Source organism: Mus caroli, unplaced genomic scaffold (assembly GCF_978045245.1).
Source record: "Mus caroli unplaced genomic scaffold, Mus_caroli_1 scaffold_2, whole genome shotgun sequence".
Classification (NCBI taxonomy): Eukaryota; Metazoa; Chordata; class Mammalia; order Rodentia; family Muridae; genus Mus; species Mus caroli.
In genome coordinates, this window is record NW_028227257.1 from 131586993 (window position 1) to 131613071 (window position 26079).

General features: G+C 37.0%; 1 protein-coding gene across 13 annotated transcripts in view; it reads right to left on the reverse strand.

Moving 5' to 3' along the window:
* Mbd5 (methyl-CpG binding domain protein 5) overlaps positions 1-26079 on the reverse strand; it is a 377887-nt gene that overhangs the window by 68287 nt on the left and 283521 nt on the right. For 12 of the 13 annotated variants that reach the window (XM_085834930.1, XM_029474046.2, XM_085834925.1 and 9 more), the window contains 2 exons: positions 15893-16069; positions 1984-2648 (listed from right to left, as the gene is read on the reverse strand). In XM_085834930.1, coding sequence (XP_085691056.1) covers positions 1984-2096 — 113 coding nt within the window. In that variant the 5' untranslated portion in view covers positions 2097-2648; positions 15893-16069. Of the gene's footprint in view, positions 1-1983; positions 2649-15892; positions 16070-21729; positions 21818-26079 lie in introns of all 13 variants that reach the window. The other variant, XM_085834921.1, reaches the window with a different exon arrangement.

Genomic DNA, 26079 nt, shown 5'->3' on the forward strand with positions numbered 1-26079 from the left:
GATGTGTGCATGGCTGTGTGCAGGCAGCTGTGTGCATGTCTGTGTGCAGGCAGCTGTGTGTGACCAGGAGCAGCAGAAGAAGGGCTAACTTCCCACAAATGTTCCGGCAGAAATTAACTGGCCTCAGCCAAACAGATCAGATCCATGTTGGCTTTACTTAATGTGGAAGCATTTTAGTTTTACCTTATCTGGTTAGTTCTTCTCTAAGAATTTTTGATGTTCAGATTTGATTTGGAGACATTACGCCGAGGCGATTATTAGATGTTCAAGACTAGGGAGATTTGGAAACTCACCCACAAGGTCACTGTGAATTCTTAGACCTTAGTCTTGTTTTTGATTCTTAGACTTGGCCTGACTTTTGGTCACAGTGATGTGAGAAGCTGATTTCATGAGTAGTTATCAAAACTTTGGAATCGCTTGGCCCAGGTTGTATGCACTTTTTTTTCTTTATAGATCTTGAACAACATGAACACAAACATGTCTCTAATAACGTGAAGTGTTGTATTAGTAACAAGATATTTCTGGCTATATATGAACAATGGTGGCAGTAGGAATAGTTTGAGAAAATTAATCATGAGTGATTGTGTATCTTATTTCCATGGGCTAGACTACACATTCCCTATTTTTTTATTCCTTCACTGCAATGAACAGAGAACACCTTTAATATTACAGAACAAAGAAATGTATCTGACAAAGAAAGGAATTAAGTTTACCTCAAGAAACTTCTAACCTGAATCAAAACAAACCCATATCTACTCTGCCTTCTTGAGTTATGGGATATCATTTTTTATATTTATATAGTAAAGAGTATCTCATGCATATATTTTTTGTTTTTCTAAGGATAAGGTTTCTGGTATCCCAGACTGATTTAACTCACTATGTAGTTAAAGCCTGCTCTAAATTCCTGGTCTTCCCACCTCTCTCTCCTAGGCATGCACCAAATGCCCATTACATATATGTAGCACTGTAGAACAGAAGAATTGTGTTGAATCTAGGTTATAAAAACCACACTGAAACTCATGCCACCAGTATAATGATGTGCTGTCTTCTTTAAGTATATCATAAAAATTTATGCATCCAATCTGTCATTACTTATTAAAATCTATAAATAAATTTAGGCACCAATTACTTAATAGAAAAGGGTAAATTTTTTTTTTTTAGAATTGGACTCATTATGTAGCCCAGGGTGGCCTAGAACTTGCTATGTACACCAAGGTGGTCTTGAACTCACAGAGAGGCACTTGCCTCTCCTTCCCAAACACTAGGGTTAAAAGAGTGGGTCACCATTCCTAGCTCGGGAGCTAAAACTTTATTAACAGCCAGCCAATTTCAGTGTGTGTTCATTTGTTCTCTCTCTCTCTCTCCCTCCCTCTCCCTTCCTCTCTCTCTCTCTCTCTCTCTCAAACACACACACACACACAAACACACACACACACACACACGTTTATATACTTGCCAAAAACATGAGCATTATGACTTTTTTTGTTTTTGCTATTACAGTAAGATTACTGATTAAAAATATATACAGAAAAGGTACAAGTTACTTTAAGTTAAGAAGTCTAACAATGAAAATAGTTAATTAGCTTCAGAAAAGCTAGAGGGAGTATTCTGAAGCAGGGTGATCTTTAAAATAAGATATTGGATCTATTTCTACTGTTTTGCATTCTCCTGTGAAAATAGTATTCTTGTTTATATTTCTTTTAGAAAGCTTTGCATTTTCTTTATCATTCTTACAGAGAAGCAGAAAGATAACTTTACAAAGATGAAAGTGATACATAAAGATTCTCCTCAATAATCTAAGGAATTTACATTGCTAAACAGCAAAGAATAAACATACTTGTGTATTTCCAGCACAGAGGTCATTTATTCCAGTCTATGTTAGGTGCTGTCAGTCAAAACATTTTGTTCCTTTAAAGAAGATCAGTCTTTTACTGCCTTAATCTTGAAATTGCAAACTTGGGGTAAGAGTTAGCAAGAGCTCACCTGATGTAAAGCACGCCATTATGGTCCACACGCCGCTGCCAACCCACAGGAACCTGGATAGCTGGAAGACCTCCTTCCTTGTCTCCTCCGTCACACTCTTTGCCTCCATTCATTTTCTGTGTCTGCTTGGGTGCTCCAAAGATATCAGCAATAAGATGATATCCTTCTATTACAGAGCATGGTGGCCTTCAAAACTGGGCCAGCATAGTACAGTTTTCCCGGACTACGAAGTACACGGGGAAACTTGGGCTCAGTTTGGAACCAAGTCCTTGAAATCAGCCATTGTGAAAGTGTTCCCCATTATAATCTACATTAAATAAAAAAGTATTTCATTCCTAGGCATGGTCTACATAGGCAAAACCAAACACTCTCAACCAGGGAAAATCATAATTCTCCTATGCTGGTACCTGTCTGAAGCAGAAGAGGAAGGGATGAAAAGTTTTTAGTTGTACATTTTGCCTTGAACCTTGATACTGGACTAAAATAACCTCTACTATCTAGACACTGGTCTGTTCTGGCACCAGCAGCCAGGTAATGTCTCCAGTACTGCCCGCCGTTAAAGGCCACATGCTTTAAGCTTCCACTTCATTTTCCAATGGGAATCCAAGGTGTTGCAGGCTGGTTCATCTGATGTTTTCATGTCTTCAAAATTCCAATGATGTAGCCTGAAATACATGTACATATATAAGCTGCACATTTAATGTTGAAAATTGAGAAGCCACATAATTTAAAAATAAACTAAATGTACCCAGTCACCTTTGTGTTCTCTGCTGTCAAAATCATATATAAAATTGAATTTTTTAAAAAAAAGTTATCTTATAGTCTTTTAAATTGGAATAGAATAACACTTTCCCTTCCCTTTCTTTCCTCTAGCTCCTCCCATACCTTCCCTCAAACTGTTCCCATGGGCTACTCTTCCCCCTGTCACTCTCAAGTGGATAGCTTAGTTTTCTTTAATATTGTTATACATACATATAGACATGTATATACACACACACACACACTACTGAGTTCTTTTTTGTTGTTTATGTGTACATGGTATTGGGCAACTATAAGGGGCTGGTCCTTGGGAGAGGCTGATTCTAGCAAACTTATTTTCTTATAGATTGATCCATTCACTGTAACTAAATCATTTGATTTATTTTTCACTACAAGCAACTTTTAAATTACTTGAAATACATCCAAAATTATGGTTGCTCACTCTCTCTTCCTCTTAACTTGAAATGAAAATATACCCACCAACTTTTATGACCTGTCTACCACAAAAACATGATTTAATGAAATCACATTTTGATTACTCTTTACTATTAAACTTAGCTATGATTAAGCTTTCTTTCCTAATCATTATATTGTACTACGTTTCTTTATTTTTAAAGGAAACAGTAGAGGAAATAAAAAAATTATACATTTCTATATATAAAGGAAAGTTTTCTCTTACATTTGATTTATAGTCAAAAATTTCCAAAACCTGTTATATTGTGGTATACTCTCTAAACTTCTTTATTAAGTTACAAGCTGTATTTAAAAAAGACATACTGAGCTGGGCATGGTGGCACACGCCTTTAATCCCAGCACTTGGGAGGCAGAGGCAGGCGAATTTCTGAGTTCGAAGCCAGCCTGGTCTACAGAGTGAGTTCCAGGACAGCCAGGGCTACATAGAGAAACCCTGTCTCAAAAAAACCAACCCCCCCCCCCCCAAAAAAAAAAAAAAGACATACTGACTTAACAGGGACTAGTGGTAGTGTGTGTGTGTGTATATCATACTTTTACACAGGTGATTTTGATAAAGCAATTAAATAAAAAAATAAGTAAATTTAAAAAGTTTGATTTACTCTTTCAATATTATGGAGAATGCAGTGTCATAGTTGGTAGAATTGGGTTGTAAAGAAGTCCTTAGGTGGACAATTTAACATGTACTATAGAGTCAGATCAGTGAAGTCATGAAACCGCATTAAAAATGAAGAATACTGTACTAGTATTTAAGAACAGGACATGTCAAAAAGTTTCAGGGTTAGAGAGATGGCTCAGCAGTTAACAGCACTGACTGCTCTTCCAAAGGTCCTGAGTTCAATTCCCAGAAACCAAATGGTGGCTTACAACCATCTGTAATGAGATCTGATGCCCTCTTCTGGTGTGTCTGAAGACAGTGACAGTGTACTCACATACATAAAACAAACAAACAAATAAATAAATCTTAAAAAAAAAACCCAAAACAACTTTCCAGCGAGAGCGTAATTCACAAATGACAGGATTCAGAGGATGTTTTAAACTAATTTCAGAAGATTTAAGTGAGAAATTAACATATTGTTAAGCAATATGTCCATATAACTAAACAAGTTAATCAAAGGAAGTAGGCATATAACTAGTCAATATCCATTCTTAGACTCTACATATTTAAACTGGCTTAAAATCATTCAGAGGTCTTTCATTAGGAAAGCAAGAAACCTTCTTACAGTGAAGGCCATTGTAGATTTAGACATATGCCTTAGGTGTGCCTTGGCCCAGAGACAGGGTAAAGATGTTGTACTGAAGCACACACTGATTTCATTGAAAAGGAGGAACTGTGTTTATAGGTGTGGTAAATGATGGTAGACAATTGGAAAGCAGCAAACTTCCCCAATATTTATTGAGAAAAAATTCAGTGTGTGAAGAATACTGCTACATAGTCACAGCTCCAGTGGGGCTGGTGATTCTATCACTAGGCTCCATCTCCTGTGCTATACTTCTTATATAAATGACCCACTTTTAGGCTCAGTATTCTTTTTAACTCTGTTTTCCTTTCACCAAACTTTTGAATATGACTATGTTTATTTATATTTTATTAAATACTCAAAGAACAGTAAGTATTAAGCATTGTGCTACTTTCTAGGAATACAAAGATGGTAAGTGTTATGGTACCAAATTTGACCCTCTAGTTTAGTTGATATTAGTTAGCATCAGGAAGTTAGCATTTGAAAGGTGATCAGTTCATGCGGAAAGGTTGATGAGGGAGATTAGTGGGTCTGAGAGGGATCTTCTCAACTCTGCAAGGTTACAGTGAAAAGACAGGCATGTAGAGAACAGCAGGGGACCTCTTAGTAGGTACTGCACATGAAGCTGCCTTGATTTTGAAGTTATCAGACTTAGGAACAGTAAGAAACAGGGTTCTGTTGTTTAGAAGCCATGTAAATTTAGTAGCCTACACACAGTGACAGAACAATTAGTGTAATATTTTGCATTAAATCTTGTGTGCAAGCTTGAAGATAAAACTAAAAATTGAGCCATAATTTCACTGTGGAATAGTATCTACTGTGTAACTGCACATTTCAGTTATTTTTTTTTCTAGAAATGTTACAAAGTACACATTAAAATAGTTTACCATCATAAACAACAATGTATCACCACTCTATGTTCATGTACTGTGTTTTGTCAGATTCCAATGTATATATATTTTAACATATAGATTATACTTATATTTTATTTCACAAGTGCTATTGTTATGAGTCTCACAATGATAATCATGGTCACAATATAATAAATGCCAGGTTTTACTGATTATAATTGATAAGTAAATGTCAGTAATTGTCATAGTAACAATGTGAGATGAATATTATCTTTTTAAAAACATTTTTAAAATTACTTTTGCATTTTACAATCCAGTTGTTGCCCCCACTCCAGGTCTGCCCTCCCACAATTCCTCATCCCATTCCTCCTCCCCCATCTCTAAGAGGATGTCCCCTGGGCCCTGCCAGGCCTCCCCTCTCCCTGGGTCCTCAAGTCTCTAAAGGGTAGGCTCATCTCTCACTGAGGCCAGAGCAGGCAATACTCTGCTGTGTATGTGTTGGGGGCCTTGGACCAGTTGTCTGGTTGGTAGCTCAGTGACTGAGAGATCTCAGGAGTCCAGGTTAGTTGAGACTGCTGGTCTTCTTATGGGGTTGCCCTGAATAAAGGACTTAGGAAACACTGCAGATCTAGTTAAGTACTATCTCCAATTACCACGTCATTTCTCTTTTTAGACTCATCATCTTTATTTTTCCTCAGAGGTGATCACTACCATTATTCTGGTCTATATTTGTGTATTCTTATGTATCTACATAAGCAATATGTATATTGTTACATTTATATTACAATTATACACCGTTCAACAACTCACTTTTTAGAATTTAGCATTTTTGGGGAAAATGAATTGCTTCTAAATATTTTCCAAGCATTAATGTATCTTGTTTATTTTTTTCTGGAAAACTTAATATATACAATTGCCTTATTTTTATTTGATGTATGTTTTGCCTATACGCATGCTACATGTGTGCAGTGTCTGCAGAGGCCAAAGGAGGATGCCAGAACTGGAGTTAGAGACAGTTTTGACCTGTCTGCCATATGCCATATGCTGAAAACTACATTTTTGTTTTCTGCAAGAGTAGTTACGTGCTCTGAGCCATTTCTCCAGTTCCTCCTTTTTTCTACTATTAAATCATTGCCAGTTTGTATTTTTTCCCCTTGGACACTTTTGTATGGCATTAAATATTTTCCCTAAATATTTCTTTTAATAATTAAGATGGATTTTTGAGAATTTAGTAACTTTCATTTTTTTCTTTGTCGACATCGTTTTTCTCCAAGCTTTCATAAATATAAACAAGTTTCGGCTAACGTTCCTACAAATATAACTACATAGTATTAATAATCCACCCAGAATTCTTTGTAAAAACACAAGTGTATAGTTCTGGGCCCTTCAGACATTCCTTTAGTGTATGAAGAAATCCTAGAAAAGGACTGACGGTCACGATTCTAAAGCTTCTGATGCCTATGCATTGCATTGTTTTGTAAAATATTAAAGTATGCTCTACTTGCTTCTAGGACTCTGGCAATTTTATCTTTTATAGAAACCAACCCATCTTCTGAGATGCAGTCATATATATTTTTAAGTAACTTTCAGTATAAAATTTGAACACCTTCTCTTGTTTTCCAAATTTAGCATTTTAATATTACTATGCTTCAAAAAAACCTACATTCCACAACCTGCTTCTCTCCTTTCCCTTGGAGACCAATCTTGTTTATGTGGCTTCATGAAACTCCAGGAAAACAGGTTAAAACAGAAAAGACTGTGATATTCAGGCTAAAGCCCTCGTAATTAGCATTTCGGATCTAAGATTCAGTTTATGCTTCAGGCTAATCTGTATAAAAATTCACTTTGAGAGAATTCAATTTCAGTGGCTTGATTTTTTTGTTGCCCTGGCTTCTTCTGACCATTCAGAATCTAAGTAAGATGTTACTTCCCCCTAAAACAATAATTTATATTAAACATGGACACTCCTTTATCTGTAATTAATTCACTAATGCTTCCTGTTTTATGCTTATTAGCAAGATTAATTTGCTTACTGACTCTTTTTACAGGGATAGAAACACTGAGAGGAGTCTTGACTCACTTTATCCTTCCTATATTCATAGTTCTGATATTAATTCCTATTGACTGTGCATATTCTAGTCAACATGATTTTATACTCTAATTTTTATTGTAATACCTTTTAACATCACAAATCTAAAGTGAGAGATGTTTTAATGGAGGCCAATGGGTGCATGTATGTTGATAAAATCTAAGCCAATGAATTTATGCATGCTGATAAAAATCTAAAAAGCATTTTTGTCCTCTAGATTTATCTTTAAGAATTTCACAACTTCTGAGTAACAACATAAGTATAGACAACTAGGCTTCTATGAAGAACTTGTGAACTATCAGTTTTATTAAGTAAAATATATTAATTGTATTAATAAACTAGAAAATGAATGAATATTTTAACAGGGTGCTATTAATGCAAAAGTCCTACTTTTTCAATCTGTTTTACTTATGTTCTTGTTAACATAAGAATAGACTTAATATGCATTACTAAATGTATTTTTAAAAGTCACTCAAAAACCTATGAAAACTAAATATCTGAGAATATGATATCACGAAAGTACTAAATAGCCATTCTTCATAAAAGTATTTAAAATGCCATAAAGTTGTTGGAATAATGTCAAACAAACTTTACTAACAGTGATGATATTCTCTATCAATGCACATAACTAACTGGTTTTGTGCTCAGTGGATGAGCTTAAGATACACAGTAGCACAGAACTAACAGCAAATGATTATTCAATTATTAGGAAGAAACTGTACAATAAGTAAAATGTAGAAATTATGTCATACAATTAAATCATCACCAAGCTTTTTAAAATACAATTTTAAACTTGGCTCATGAAATATTTATAAGTCTATTCCCATCCTGCATTGGCAAGACTGAATGCTTCATTTTTCAAACCGATAGTAAGTTTCATATAGAACAATCCTCTGTGCTTGTATTCCAACATTCACATGAATGTGATTAGACTAAAATACATTATTAGCAGTATAGAGAGTTGTATCTAAATGACTACAACATAGCTATCATTTGACTGAATACTAAAAGAAATAACCACAACCTTTCTATTTGTTAAATTATGCTTGTTAGAGTAGCCATAGACCACACTTCCCCAAATTATTTTTTCATAAAATATCAATTACTTAAATGTGTCCTTCTTTGCACCTACCCAGCCCTTGTCAATCTTCATATATTTATTCAAGTCATGGATGTTTATTTATGAGCATCTTATCTTTTCTCATTTGTAAGGACATCTTTGAATCTTATTAGCCCATCTATACTAGTTATTACTTCCATTTGGTAGTTATGATGACTTAGTGGCCACTTCCTCTAAAACCTATCTTTTTGATAAATCTTCTGCAAGAGACCCCAAAACCCTATTCCAGGCTTTGCTTCCTCTAATAAGCACCAGCAGAACTGTAAGTAGTTGTACCAGAACTTTCCTTGTTGACAACTAAAGTTCTCAAATTCTAGATGTTCTGCTTTTTCAGAACATAAAGTATTAAAGTTCACAACCTGTGTAGCTCAGTCATTAAGAATACTGGCTGCTCCTGCAGAGAAAGAAGGTTCAATTCCTGGAAACTTCATGGTGGTTCACAATGGTCTGTAACTCCTGTTCAAGAGAGGAATCCAATGCCCTTTTGTGACCTCTATGGGAACCAAGCATTCAAGTGGCGGTCAGACACAAATGTAGGCTAAGTACCCATATGAATAAAATAAAAACAAAAACATTAAAAAGAAATAAAAGTTTATCACATGAGAATGACATCCCAGTCATACAGGAAAGACACATATCACAAAACTTAAGGTCTTGGGATAGGCTCAAAAGAACTTTGTACTCTTCACAGTCAAGGTAACATGTATGGCGAAGAATATTACTTATAACCAGGACACTTATTTTGGTTATAAAATTTTTACAAATCTCATCAGTCTACAGAGAGAGTTTTAGGTCAGCTAGGATTACACAGAGAAAGTATGTCTTGAAAAATCAAAAATCAACTATTAATCAATCAATTAATCAATCTAAAATTATGTATGATGGATTGGAAGTAGCCCAAAATACTTTTGTGGTTTTCACAGGGCCTTGTGATCTTCAGTGAAGTGTGACAAGGATGTCAGGTCTCACTGTTTCTAAACGTCAAGAAGTCTCATGCTGTTGTCACATGAATTTTTGATCTTAGCCATTCTGACTGGTGTGACGTTGAATCTCAGAGCTGTTTTGATCTGCATTTCCCTGATGATTAAGGATGTTGAACATTTCTTTAGGTGCTTCTTTATTTAGCTCTGATTCTCTGGAGTCTAAATTCTTGAGTTCTCTGTATATATTGAATATTAGCCCTTTATTGGATGTAGGATTGGTAAAGATCTTTTCCCAATCTGTTGGTTGCTATTTTGTCCTATTGACAGTGTCCTTTGCCTTACAGAGGCTTTGCAATTTTATGAAGTCCCATTTGTCTACTTTTGATCTTAGAGCATACGCCATTGGTGATCTGTTCAGGAAAATTTCCCCTGTGCCCATGTGTTTGAGGCTCTTCCCCATTTTCTCTTCTATTAGTTTCAGTGTATCTGGTTTTATGTGGAGGTTCTTGATCCACTTGGACTTGAGCTTTGTACAAGGAGATAAGAATGGATCAATGTGCATTCTTCTACATGCTAACCACAAGTTGAGCCAACATCATTTGTTGAAAATGCTGTCTTTTTTCCGTTGGATGGTTTTAGCTCATTTGTCAATGATCAAGTAACCATAGGTGTGTGGGTTCATTTCTGGGTCTTCAATTCTATTCCATTGATCTACCTGGCTGGCACTGTACCAATAACATGAAGTTTTTATCACAATTGCTCTGTAGTACAGCTTGAGGTCAGGGATGGTTATTCCTCTAGAAGTTCTTTTATTGTTGAGAATAGTTTTTACTATCCTATACTTTTTGTTATTCTAGATGAATTTGCAAATTGCTCTTTCTAATGCTATGAAGAACTGAGTTGGAATTTTGATGGGGATATCTGTAGGTTGCTTTCGGCCAGATGGCCATTTTTACTATATTAAACCTGCCAATCCATGAGCATGGGATATCTTTCCATCTTCTGAGATCTTCGAAGGCCACTGATTTGAGTTAGTTTTATATTTAGCTACTTTGCTGAAATTGTTTATCAGGTTTAGGAGTTCTCTGGTGGAATTTTTGGGGTCACTTAAGTATACTATCATATCATCTGCAAATAGTGATATTCTGACTTCTTCCTTTCCAATTTGTATCTCTTTGATCTCCTTTTGTTGTCTAATTGCTCTGGCTAGGACTTCAAGTACTATATTGAATAGGTAGGGAGAGAGTGGGCAGCTTTGTGTAGTTTCTGATTTTAGTGAGATTGCTTAAAGTTTCTCTCCATTTAGTTTGATGTTGGTTACTGGTTTGCTGTATGTTTCTTTTACTATGTTTACGTATGGGCCTTGAACTCCTGATCTTTCCAAGACTTTTACCATGAAGGGTGTTGAATTTACCATGAAGGGTGTCAAATGCTTTCTCAGCATCTAGTGAGATTATCATGTGGTTTTGTTCCTTGAGTTTGTTTATATAGTGGATTACATTGATGGATTTTCATATATTGAACAATCCCTATATCCCTGGGATGAAGCCGACTTGATCATGATGGATGATTGTTTTGATGTGTCTTTGGATTTGGTTTGTGAGAATTTTATTGAGTATTTCTGCTTCAATATTCATAAGGGAAATTGGTCTGAAGTTTTCTTTCTTTGTTGGGTCTTTGTGTGGTTTAGGTATAAGCGTTAATTGTGGCATCACTGAACAAACTGTGTAGTGTTCCTTCTGTTTCTATTTTGTGGAATAGTTCAAAGAGTATTGGTATTAGATCTTTGAAGGTCTGATGTTGGTGAGGTGTGGAGAAAGAGGGACACTTCTCCACTGTTGGTGGCATAACTATAACCAGTGGAAATCAGTCTGGTGGTTCCTTAGACAATTTGACACTGTACCTGAGGACCTAGCTATATCACTTCTGGGCTTATAACCAAAAGATGCTCCAACATATAACCAGGACACATGCTCCACTATGTTCATAGCACACTTATTTAGAATTGCAAGAAGCTAGAAAGAACCCAGATGTCCTTCAACAGAGGAATGGATACAGAAAATGTGGTACATTTACACAATGGAGTACAATTCAGCTATTAAAAGCAATGAATTCATGAAATTCTTAGGCAAATGGATGGAACTAGAAAATATCATCCTGAGTGAGGTAACCCAATCACAAAAGAACAATATGGTATATACTTACTGATAAGTGGATATTAGCCCAAAAGCTTGGAATACCCAAAATTCAATTCATAGAACACATGAAGCTCAAGAAGAAGGAAGACCAAAGTGTGGATACTTTAGTCCTCCTTAGAATGGGGAACAAAATACTCATGGAAGGAAATACAGAGACAATGTGTAGAGCAGAGACTGAAGAAAAGGCCTACCTGGGGATCCATCCCACATACAGTCACCAAACCCAGACAGTACTGTGGATGGCAAGAAATGCTTGCTGACAGGAGCCCGATACAGCTGTCTCCTGAGAGGCTCTGCCAGAGCCTGACAAATGCAGAGGTGGATGCTTGCAGCCAGCTACTGGACTGAGCATGGGGCCCCCAATGGAGGAGTTAGGGGAAGGACTGAAGGAGCTGAAGGGGTTTGCAACCCTGTGGGAAGAACAATCAATGAACCAGACATCCCAGAGCTCCCAGGGACAAAGCCATCAACTAAAGAGTCCACATGGAGGGACCCATGGCTCCAGCTGCATATGCAGCAGAGGATGGCCTTGTCAGGTATCAAAGGGAGGAGAGGTCCTTGGTCCTGTGAAGGCTAGGTGCCCCAGTGTAGCGGAATGTCAGGGTCAGGAGGCAGGAGTGGGTGGGGGAACACTCTCAGAGAAGCAAGAGGAGGTGGGATGGGGTAGGGGGCTTCCAGGGTGGGGGGGAGTAGGAAAGGGGATAATATTTGAAATGTAAATAAAGAAAATGTCCAATAAAAAATAAAAGAAGTCTTATGCTTCTCATTCTGTTTTCTTGGAACGTCACTATCTTGTCAACAATCTCAGCTAAGTCCCTAGTAGTTGAGAAATGATGTGGACATAAAGAAGCCCATCTGTCTGTCTGTCTGTCTCAGATGAGGCCTGTCAGGAAAATGGATGTAGGGACCATCTTGTGGAATCGGGATGAGATAGCTCAACTGATTGCATAATAAACTGCAAATCTACGCAACTGTTAGTATTACAGCAGCTAAAACCTATATTGGAAATGGTATGAAAGCCAAAGACAGAGTTGGCTTATAGAGCTGAGAGGGTATTTAGCACTACTGGTTAACAGTATAAGCCTTAACTCTTATTTTCTCATGACATAGAAATTACAACAGTATACTTGTTCTTGGAAAAGAGTTACCTTCTATATGCTTAGAACATAGTAGTATTCAAATCAGTATTTATGTCAGTATAAACACAGGACAGTAGCAGGCTTCCAGTTACTAATGTACAGGAACAGGATACTAGTGTCTTCCCAATTATTACTGTAGGTTCTTTGGTAATAGGAACATATTTTCTTTCTTTCTTTCTTTTTGTACAATAAGCAAACATCAGCTCTGTAATTAGGAAAATACTATTTTAAAAACCTAAGTATAGTATCCATAGAACAGGGAATTCATGTTTTCTGCTTCTCAGAAGTACCAGGGAAATGGTTCAAAGCACAAACTTTGTGCTTATGACTGTTACAATTTATTTTTGTGTTTTATTTTCCCCCCAAAGAAAACCAGAATTAAGAGAATGAGCAGCAGTTAACCTGGATGATCTGAATGAAGAAAAGCTGAGGCTGCTTGCTGGCTTCTAGATCCCCCTGGGATCACTCCTACTTTTCTGCTTGGATCTCATTTTCCCACCCCAGCTTCTTGCCCATCACCAAAGTATCCCTTATTTGTTTCATTTGTAAAACTGTAACACATTTTTTCCCCCTTTGCCAGTTTTTTTTTATGACTTCGTGTTTATATTAGTATCCTACTTTCATTTCTGTTCGGATAAACACTATGACCACAGTAATCTGGGGAGGGGAGGGTTTACTTCACCTTACAGCTTACAGTCCTGCATGAAGGAAGTCAAAGCAGGCTCCTGGAGGCAGGAACTGAAGCAGAGATCACAGAGGGACACTGAATGCTGGTTTGTTCCTCATGGCTTGCTCAGCTTGCTTTTCTATACTACTTAGGATGCCCTCTGCCTAAGGTTGCCACCACTCCCCAAGGGCTAAGCCCTTCCAGATTTATCATTCATCAAGAAAAATGCCTACAGGTAAACAGATGGAGGCAGTTTTTCAATTGAAGTTCCTCTTTCCTGATAATCCTAGCTCCTGACAAGTGGACAACCCCCCCCACCCCAACAAAACAAACAAAAACTTAGGACATTTAGGCTTCCTTTGTAATTCTCTCTTGTAATATTCAGTTCTCTTTAAACAATGTCTTTTTTTAAATATAGAAACTGAGCAATAACTGGTCTCAACTACGTATCCTTAAGTCTTTTTTGTAATTAGTTTTAAAAATAATAGGGTATTTATAAAATAAGAAACTCACTATTATTCCGAAAGAAAATTATCTATGACCTATTTCTACATATTTATTCTATTATGTTAGTTTTTTTTGCTTTTCTGTACTATGAAGATTGTCATGAAGAATAGTGATAATAAAACCTGGTGCACATTTATATAAGCACACATGATAAGAGTGGTAGTTTTTGCATTTTATCCTTGTAGGAGTAGTATTCTGGCTACTTCAGAGGCAGGTTAATTTATGAAGGCCAAATTATTATTGAAAATAATCACTTAGTCATCATGTAGTTATCAAATAGAACTCTTCAAATTTATCCATCCCATCTGTAATCATGTTCCATTTGACCAACATCTTTCTCAGAACCTTTTTTGCACAGCCAACCCTGCCCATGGGCAACGAACTACCATTCTATTTTTTATTTCTGTGAAAAAAATTTTTTTTTTTTTGGTTTAGATTTCACTAATGGGTGAGAAAATGTGGTATTTGTCTTTGTCTAATTTTTGCATTATAGGTAATATCCTCCAGGTTATTGCTAATGGTAGAATTTTATTCTTTGTAATGGCTACACTAGATTCCACCCTCATGTGTATGTGTATCATATTTTCTTTATATGCACTCATCTGCTTATACATACATATGCACACACTTTGTATCTACAATCAATATATAAGTAAGGAGATCTCTTCCACACACCGACTCCATCTTTTGGATATATACCCAATCATGAGAGTGCTGTGTCAGATAACAGCTCTACTTTAGATTTTGCTTTGGGATCGTCATACTCATTTGCTTTCTCACCAGCAGTATGTAGGCTTTTCATTTTCCACATCTACATCCGCAATTGTTATCTTTTGTCTTTTCAATTACAACCACGCTTGTTGGAGTGAAGTGGCATCTCATTATGGTTTCAACTTGAATTTCTCTAAATCTTTTGAAAAAAGTATTTTTTCTTTTAAAACTGGATTACTTATTTTGCTATAGTTTTAGAAACATAGGTTTTGCATATTAAGTTTTTCCAGTTTGTATAGCTGGTAAATACATTTTCCATTCTGTAGGTTGCCTCTTCTACTTTTTGATTATTTTCTATGTCATACAGAGAAACAAAGTGCAAACAACACTCCAGTTTGGTGCAGACTCATCAGCCTGGTTTTGCTCTTTTAGATTTCTCTTCCACACACTGATTCTGTCCTTTGGATGTATGGCAAGTGCCATTACATATTTCTTCTAAGTGTTCTTGTAGTATCAGGCTACCCTTGAAGTGAAAAAATTGTAGCAACTCATCAATGAGACACTCATTCAAGACAATGTCTCAGCATATGCATAAACCCCTAGGACTACTCAGATCCAGTCAGTCTCCTGATAACATAATTAGATCTTGCATAACTGTGGTCTAATAAAAGTTCTAATACCTTCTCTCAAGAAACAAGATGAAGAGAGTGCTTTTGTATGTATTTTAGAGAGGGATCTTCTAAACCATACAAGCTACATGAAATAAACGATCTTTTAATGTGTTTAAGCTCAGACATTAGAAACAAAATAAGTGGTGATATCTGCAGGTGTGTGACACTATATATATCATATATAGTGTCTTGAACGAGAATCATTTTGCATGGTATTGATACTTATTGGAATGCTGAGAGTAAGTGTAAAAATGTGCTTACCAAAGAGAATTTGAGCACAAAGTACTCAAGTTAAAGACTGGAAAGGCAACTTCAGAAGCCCAACACGAAGCATAAAATAACTCAGGGGACAAATCAATAAAAAGCCAAACCTGAAGAAAGTAAAGTCTCTAACAAATAAAGAAATATACTGGTTATAAACAGGACTTCGGATCAAATCCCACTTACAAAAGTGTTTGGCTTATACAGGGTTTATAAACAACAACAACAACAACAACAACAGAAAATTAATTGGCAATATTTAAACTAAAAGACTTCAATGAAAAAGACAATTCCTGTTTACCTGAGAAACTGGACAGTGAGTGCGGTAAGAGTGAGTCAACATTTCTGCCTCTCCACGGTCATCTGGAACAGAGCAGGGGCTGCTCCTCCAGAAAGGGCTTGGCTTTCCAGCTCCCTTCAGCGGCTTCCTGTTTCATTCCACCATTCTGGCCTCTGTAGGCGGTTAGGTTTCCAACTTCTGGAATAGAAAAGGACTTTGAGAATAGGGCCGAAGCACCCACTTTGGCCCTGGTGAGAGGCAAAATTAAATTTTATTCATTACTTAAATTATATTTTCATTTCCTTAAAAGGGTGAAGGGTGAGCTCTTTGTGGGCCAGCACACATTCTGTAAGTACAGGGACACCATTAGACCAGTTAAAAACCATAAGCACACAGGTAATTGTCTTACTAATAATGGTGCTGAGTTGGCCCTTAGCCTGGTGATTTTTGAGTCAGTGACTACACAGAGAACCCCTCCCCCTGCCATTATCTTCTACATCTCCACTGTTTACACAATTATGCACCAGTTATCTTGGTATACCAAATTTGTGGTAAGTACTATGATGGTCATTGAAAACCCAAAGACTAGGAGAACACAGTGCACATCTTAAGGTGGTTACTACATGGGAAGAGAAGGGTGAGGAGTTAGATAGCCAAGTTGACATTTAATGGACCTGGCCATGGCAGAGATAAGCATGGAGTACTAAAAGGGCACAGAACCAGTCTATTTTCAAGGGTAAGGGTGGTAGAGGGCTATGGCTACATCTCAGACTGCATAGAGGATAGACAGGCAAAAAAAAAAAAAAAAAAAAAAAAAAAGTCACCAGGGGACTAGAGACTTCACTGAATTCATTCAAAACATTTCCATAACAAAACATTAATATGAAAGAGTTTACATTTCTGTCTATTGATAACACTTCCAACATTGTACTCATTTTTAGTAGATAATCAGACATAAATGTTTATTTTGGTCAGACCTTTAACTTTGTGATATAGTAAGGGATAAAGTTTTGATTATTTGCTTAATTTTTGAAATATAAAATGATAATGAGACATCTTCAAGATATATTAATAAAGAATGCTTATTTATATCAGTAAGAAAGAAATGCTTCTGGTTTCTTTCTGTCTGTGCCTGGAGCTGATCCTGTGCAAAAGAACTCCATACCCAAATACTATCTGGAGAGAGCTGGTCTCCCAGGAGTGCTGACTCACCTCTGAACACAGATAAGACCACCACTTCTGCTCAAATTCCTGGCCCAAGAGAGATCCGCTCTAAGCCATCAGGATACAGGAACCAAGGAAAAGCTGGGGACAGGATCCTTCCAGTTTCCATCTTACCCCAGAGCTGACCCTGTGCTACAGCTGTCCATACCCAAATTCCTCCTGGAGAGAACTGGTCTCCCAGGAGTTCTGGCACACAGGCTTGCAGGAGGGACAAGCCACATTCAGAGACAGCAAGACCAGCTCCCACCAGAGATAACCATCTGGTTACCAGATGGTGAGAGGCAAGGGCAAGAACATAAGCAACAGAAACCAAGGCTACTTAGCATCATCAGAACCCAGTTTTCCCACCACAGTGAGCCCTGGATACCCCAACACACCGGAAAAGCAAGATTTGGATTTTAAATCACATCTCATGTTGATGATAGAGGACTTTAAGAAGGACATAAATAACTCTCTTAAAGAAATACAAGAGAACACAGGTAAACAGCCTGAAGCCTTTAAAGAGGAAACACAAAAATCCCTTAAAGAATTGCAGGAAAACACATCCAAACAGGTGAAGGCATTGAACAAAAGCATTCGGGATCTAAAAATGGAGATAGAAACAATAAAAAAATTACAAAGGGAGACAACCCTGAAGATAGAAAACCTAGGAAAGATCAGGTGTTATAGATGCAAGTATCACCAACAGAATACAAGAGATAGAAGAGAGGATCCCAGGTGCAGGAGATACCATAGAAAACATTGACACAACAATCAAAGAAAATGCAAAATGCAAAAAGCTCCTAACTCAAAACATCCAGGAAATCCAGGACACAAGTAGAAGACCAAACCTAGGTATAGAAGAGAGTGAAGATTCCCAACGAGGGGCCAGTAAATATCTTCAACAAAATTATAGAGGAAAACTTCCCTGACCTAAAGAAAGAGATGCATATAAACATACAAGAGGCCTACAGAATTCCAAATAGACTAGACCAGAAAAAGAATTCCTCCCATCACATAATAGTCAAAACACCAAATGCACAAAACAAAGAAAGAATATTAAAAGCAATAAGGGAAAAAGGTCAAGTAACATATAAAGGCAGATCTACCATAATTACACCAGACTTCTCACCAGAGACTATGAAAGCTAGAACATCCTGGGCAGATCTCATACAGACCCTAAGAGAACACAAATGCCAGCCCAGGCTATTATACCCAGCAAAACTCTCAATTGCCATAGATGGAGAAAACAAGATATTGCATGAGAAAACCAAATTCACACCATATCTTTCCACAAATCTAGTCCTACAAAGGAAGGATAATAGCTGGAAAAAAATCATCACAAGGAGGGAAATTTCACCCTGGAAAAAGCAAGAAAGTATTCTTCTTTCAAAAGAAGATAACCACACAAATATAAAAATAACATCAAAAATAACAGGAAGCAACAATCACTATTCCTTAATATCTCTTAATATCAATAGACTCAATTTCTCAATAAAAAGACATAGAATAACAGACTGGATAGGTAAACAGGACCCAGCATTTTGCTGCATATAGGAAACACACCTCAGTGTCAAATAATGACACCAACTCAGAGGAAAGCGCTGGAAAACAATTTTCCAAGAAAATGGTTCCAAGAAACCAGCTGGAGTAGCCATTGTAATATCAAATATAATCAACACATTAAAGGAAAAATCCACCAAGAACTCTCAATTCTGAACATCTATGCTCCAAATTCAAGGGCACTGTACTGGCTATTTTTGTGTCAACTTGACACAGCTGGAGTTATCACAGTGAAAGGAGCTTCAGTTGAGGAAATGCCTCCATGAGATCCAACTGTAAGGCATTTTCTCAATTAGTGATCAAGGGGGAAAGGCCCCTTGTGGGTGGGACCATTCCTGGACTGGTAGTCTTGGGTTCTATAAGAGAGCAGGCTGAGCAAGCCAGGGGAGGCAAGCCAGTAAAGAACATCCCTCCATGGCCTCTGCATCAGCTCCTGCTTTCTGACCTGCTTGAGTTCCAGTCCTGACTTCCTTTGGTGATGAACAGCAGCATGGAAGTGTAAGCTGAATAAACCCTTTCCTCCCCAACTTGCTTCTTGGTCATGATGTTTGTGCAGGAATAGAAACCCTGACTAAGACAGGCACCTACATTCATAAAAGAAACTCTACTAAAGCTCAAAGTATATATTACACCTCACAAAATAATAGTTGGAGACTTCAACACCCCACTTTCATCAATGGACAGATCATGGAAAAAGAAATTAACAGAGACACATTGAAACTAACAGAAATTATGGACCAAACAGATATAACAGATATCTATAGAACATTCCATCCTAAAACAAAAGAATATACCTTCTTTGAAGCACTTCATGGTACCTTATCCAAAATTGACTATATAATCAGTCACAAAACAGGCCTCAAGAGATACAAGAAGATTGAAATAATCCCATGCATTCTATCAGATCACCATGGACTAAGGCTGGTTTTCAACAGCAACAAAAAACCACAGAAAGTCCATATACATATGAAAGCTGAACAATGCCCTACTCTATGATAAGGTCAAAGAAGAAATAAAGAAATTAAAGACGCTTTAGAATTTAATGAAAATGAAGGCACAACATACCCAAACTTATTGGACACAGTGAAAGTAGTGCTAAGAGGAAAACTCAGCTCTGAGTGCCTCCAAAGAGAAACTGGAGCGAGCATACACTATAAGCTTAACAACACACGTGAAAGCTGTAGAACAAAAAGAAGCAAATAAACTCAAGAGGAGTAGACGGCAGGAAATAATCAAACTCAGGGCTGAAATCAACCATGTAGAAATAAAAAGAACTATACAAAGAATCAAGCAAACCAGGAGCTGGTTCTTTGAGAAAATCAACAAGATAGATTAACCCTTAAACAGAATAACAAGAGGACAAAAAGACAGTATCCAAATTAACAAAATCAGAAATGAAAAGGGAGATATAACAGCAGAAACTGAGGAAAAAGCCTATACTCAACAAAATGGGAAAATCTGCATGAAATAGACAATTTTCTAGACACATATCAGGTGCCAAAGTTAAGTCAGGATCAGATAAACTATCTAAACAGCCCAATATCTCCTAAAGAAATAGAAACAGCCATTAAAAGTCTCCCAACCAAAAAAAGCGCAGGATAAGATGGGTTTAGTGCAGAGTTCTATCAGACCTTTAAAGAAGACCTAATTCCAATACTCGTCAAACTATTCCACAAAATAGAAACAGAAGGAATACTACCCAATTCATCCTTTGAAGCCACGTTATGCTGAGTAGTCTCCCTTGTAGATGGAATGGTTTCTGTCTAATCAGGAACTTGTCACAATTTCCTTTCATAGAGGGTTTAATAGATTTTTCTCCTACTTCTATCATGTTTAATGTTCCAAATAGATTTTAAAAACTGGTTGAGTGCATATTACTTTTAGCTTCAGAGGATATCATGTATATTTAAGAGGCATTTGACTATTATAAATTATTTTGATGACCTAAAAATGTCAATACTGTGTTGTATATTTTAAAATAAATTTTACTAGTTTAATAAAAAATAAAATAAAATAAAAACTATACTAAAAAAAGGAATACTAGAAATTAATGCATATAAACAAAAGTTGCAAAGGAAGCTGGGTGCAACAATATCTGGGAGGCTTGAGATTTCAAAGTCAATCTTGTATACAAAATGAGTTTGAAATATGCTTTGGCTAAAGGTGCCCCTATCTTATGCACGAAAACAAACACACAAAGAAGTCAAAAGGGACTAAACATAGCCAGGGTGTACCAGACAATTCAGTTTCAAGCTATGGGAGAAAATATCCTTCTTTATGAAAGGAATTCTGAGTGAAGCAAAGATGTTGGCTACAGTGCTAAACAGCAGAATACATGAATGATATTAGGATTATGTTATCACCTAGAAACATGTTGGACACTTTACACATGCATCTGTTAAGTCATTTAATCTTCAGTACAACTCTACAAGGCAAGTGCTTTTAATATTTTTATTATAGAATGAAACTAGTGCCAGAGAACTGAGGCAACTTCACCATCTACTCAGTTTTGGTATAATTCACATAGACTTTCACCCAAGTGTTATCATTATTTAGCATCCATACATTTTACTGTTTATCAGAGACCTAGTTGTCTGTTCTGAAAAGAAGGCAAGCCTTGTAAGCACAGGGAATTCAGTAAACATTATAACAGACAGAAATCCTTGAGAACTTCTGCTTTGAGTTCAGTAACTTCTCAAAGACTAGCTTTGTAGCATGTCTCTCCCCCCCCCCAACCCCCGCAAAACACAAATTATTTTACAAATGCTTGAGCTAAAATATTTTCTGGGTAGATCATAAATACAGCTGATCATTAAGCCTATCCTTGTCATGTTCATCACCCTAAATGTAAGATAGGGGGCTACAGAATACAGTCCCCTTTTCAAAGAAAACTTACGAATCAAAGCAAGGTATAAGCATGAAGAATACCTAGGGCATAATATGATATATCCTTGTATTTTATGATATTCATTGCTCAGTTGACAACATTTATCTAAAATACCAACTCATTTTTTCCTCCACATCACCCTAACAGAGGCCTAACTAAACATTATTGTAATGTTCATAATACTAAAGCAGGAACTGGAACTGACCTGAAAGCTTCCTTCTGAGGACCGGCTTTCATGGTACCAGAAGGCACAGTGCAAACGTCCAAAGGAAGGAAAGAACCATCATGACTGCCTAAACAAGAACAAAATAGACATGCTAACAAGGATGGGCAAAGTCCAAGAGGCCTCCTTCCTATTTAAAGAACTACAGCAACCAAGGATTGCTGAGCGGGGAGAGCCTTCCCCAGTGAAGAACATACTGATGGGCTATCTAATACCAGATAGTTACACTATGCATACTGAGCAGCAGTTTGTACTTATATGTTTAGGAATATATGTAAGTATGCATGTAACAACAAGTAATGAAGAGACAGGTCATGGGTTGACAAGAAAGGAAGGAAGATCATATGACAGGCAGTGAAGGAAGGAAAGGGAAGGGGGGAAAGGATGGAATTATAATCTCAGAAAAGTAAAAGAAGTAGTAAAAAGATAAGACTGGAAGCAATAGTTCAGACCAGAGAAGAATAAGCATAGCCAAGAGAATGTGGGAGGAAAGCAAGTGTGGCTATAATTTCTGAGACGTTACAACAGGACTAAGGACAAACAATAGAACTAAGGACACAGACAGAAAATACAAACCACAAACAAAAAGTGAGTGCAATCAACACACATCATTCATTAATAACCTTAATTTCTCAATTAAAAGACACAGCTTAGTTGACTGGATTAAGTAATAAAACCCATCTTTCTGTTGCCTTCCAGAAATTTGTGTCAGCTGAAAAATAGGAACCACCTTAAAGTGAAAGGATGGAAAAAATATTCTAAGCCAATGTGAACAGGAAGGAAGTGGACTTCTTTATACTAATATTTGACAAACAGACTTCACACTAAAACACGTTAGTAGAGATTAAGAAGAATAGTTACTTCTAATTAAAGGAACAACCAACTAAGTAGACATTATAATCCTAAACACATATGTACCAAGCTCAGGAGCCAAACTCAACTCTAAATACAAACACACCCATTTTCATAAAAAAATTTTATTACTAGGCTTGAAGGCAGATTAAGTCCAGCGTGGTAAGAACAGCTGATTTTAATACACCACTTACTCCTACAACAGGCCACTAGAAAAACAATAAAAGAGAAACACCAGAATTAAATGGCATCATATAGGGATAGAGAGATTTGTCAATAATTAATAGGGCTTGTTGGTTTTCCAGAGGACCTGTTCAGTTTCCAGTACATACAAGGTGTCTGACAACCTCCTGTAACTCTAGTTTCAAGGAATCTGACACCCTCTTCTGGCTCTGTAGATATCAGAGATGCAGAGTACTTTCTCTACATATACACGGAAAAAACATTCATAGACATATAAATAAATAAATCATTAAATAGAACCATATATCAAATGAATATAAAAGGTATTTATAGAACATTTTATGGAAACAAAAAGAATATACATTCTAGACAGTAGCCCAATAAAGCTCATTTAAAGAACCTCTGGTGGAATCACCATGCCTGACCTAAAGCTTTACTACAGAGCAATTGTGATAAAAACTGCATGGTACTGGTATAGTGACAGACAAGTAGACCAATGGAATAGAATTGAAGACCCAGAAATGAAGCCACACACCTATGGTCACTTGATATTCAACAAGGGAGCTAAAACCATCCAGTGGAAGAAAGACAGCATTTTCAACAAATGGTGCTGGCACAACTGGTTGTTATCATGTAGAAAAATGCGAATTGATCCATTCCTATCTCCTTGTACTAAGGTCAAATCTAAGTGGATCAAGGAATTTCACATAAAACCAGAGACAATGAAACTTATAGAGGATAAAGTGGGGAAAAGCCTTGAAGATATGGGCACAGGGGAAAAATTCTTGAATAGAACAGCAATGGCTTGTGCTGTAAGATCGAGAATTGACAAGTGGGACCTCATGAAACTGCAAAGCTTCTGCAAGGCAAAAGACACCATCAATAAGACAAAAAGACCACCAACAGATTGGGAAAGGATCTTTACCTATCCTAAATCAGATAAGGGACTAATATCCAATATATATAAAGAACTCAAGAAGGTGGACTCCAGAAAACCAAATAACCCCATTAAAAAATGGGGCTTAGAACTGAACAAAGAATTCTCACCTGAGGAATACCGAATGGCAGAGAAGCACCTGAAAAAATGTTCAACATCCTTAATCATCAGGGAAATGCAAATCAAAACAACCCTGAGACTCCACCTCACACCAGTCAGAATGGCTAAGATCAAAAATTCAGGTGACAGAGGATGCTGGCGAGGATGTGGAGAAAGAGAAACACTCCTCCATTGTCGGTGGGATTGCAAGCTTGTACAACCACTCTGGAAATCAGTCTGGCGGTTCCTCAGAAAATTGGACATAGTACTACCGGAGGATCCAGCAGCAATACCTCTCCTGGGCATATATCCAGAAGATGTCCCAACCGGTAAGAAGGACACATGCTCCACTATGTTCATAGCAGCCTTATTTATAATAGCCAGAAGCTGGAAAGAACCCAGATGCCCCTCAACAGAGGAATGGATACAGAAAATATGGTACATTTACACAATGGAGTACTACTCAGCTATTAAAAAGAATGAATTTATGAAATTCCTAGCCAAATGGATGGACCTGGAGGGCATCATCCTGAGTGAGGTAACACAATCACAAAGGAACTCACACAATATGTATTCACTGATAAGTGGATATTAGCTCAAAACTTAGGATACCCAAGATATAAGATACAATTTGCTAAACGCATGAAACTCAAGAAGAATGAAGACCAAAGTGTGGACACTGTGCCCCTTCTTAGAATTGGGAACAAAACACCCATGGAAGGAGTTACAGAGACAAAGTTTGGAGCTGTGATGAAAGGATGGACTAGAGACTGCCATATCCAGGGATCCATCCCATAATCAGCTTCCAAACGCTGACACCATTGCATACACTAGCAAGATTTTGCTGAAAGGACCCAGATATAGCTCTCTCTTGTGAAACTATGCCGAGGCCAAACAAACACAGAAGAGGATGCTCACTGTCAGCTATTGGATGGATCACAGGGCTCCCAATGGAGAAGCTAGAGAAAGTACCCAAGGAGCTAAAGGGATCTGCAACCCTATAGTTGGAACAACGTGATGAACTAACCAGTACCCCGGAGCTCTTGTCTCTAGCTGCATATGTATCGAAAGATGGCCTAGTCAGTCATCTCTGGAAAGAGAGGCCCATTAGACTTACAAACTTTATATGCCCCAATACAGGGGAATGCCAGGGCCAAAAGAATGGGTATGGGTGGGTAGGGAAGTGGGGGGGGGGTATGGGGGACTTTTGGGATAGCATTGGAAATGTAATTGAGGAAAATACGTAATAATAATAATAAAAAATAAAATAGATTACATATTGGTAAAAAACCAAACGTTAAAAAAATCTAGAAGATATGATTAACTTCATGCATTCTATCTAATGTAATGCAATAAAAATGAAAATAAACAACAGACAAGTCTTTAGTAAGTACAGAATCACATGGGCCAGAAAACAAGTCAGGAAACAAACAAACAAATCCTAGAATTAAATAATAAATAAAAATACAACACAATTAAGCTTCTAGGAGACATTAAAGGCAGACCTAAGCGAGAAATTGCTCAAAGCACTATGTTAAAAATCAGAAGATGCAAAAAAAAAAAAAAATCAGAAGATGCACAGTAACAATGATGCAATGGAAGAATTTGAAGAAAAAAAACCCAAATAAAGCCCAAATTCAGAAGATAGCAAGAAATAATAAAATCAAACAAGAAATTAATAAAATAGATACACAGCTAACAATACAATTAATCAATGAATCTAAGAGGTTGTTCTTTGAGAAAATAAACAAGATCAACAGAACCTTGGCCCAGTTAATTCAAAGAAAGAAAGAAACTACTCAAATGAACAGAACTAGTGATGAACAGGGAAACAGTACAACAAACACCAACGAAATTCAGGCTATTATAAGCAAATTCTTTAAAAACCTAGACCTAGAGTCCATTAAATTACAAAATCTAAAGCATAACCAAGTTTCTAGAATCACCCAAACCATGCAAAGGACCAAACAAGTGATTACCAATTTATACAGCCTCACAACAAATATGGTCAAAACAACATCTTCTGTCAGATGTAGGGTTGGTGAAGATCCTTTCCTGATATTTAGGCTGTCATTTTGTTCTATTGATGGTAACATTTGTCTTACAGAAGCTTTTGAGTTTCATGAGGCCTCATTTATTAATTGTTGATCCTAGAGCAGGAGTGCTGGGTGTTCTGTTTAGGAAGTTGTCTCCTGTACCAAGGAGTTCAAGGCAATTCACCACTTTCTATTCTATTAGATTTAGGGTATCTGGGTTTATGT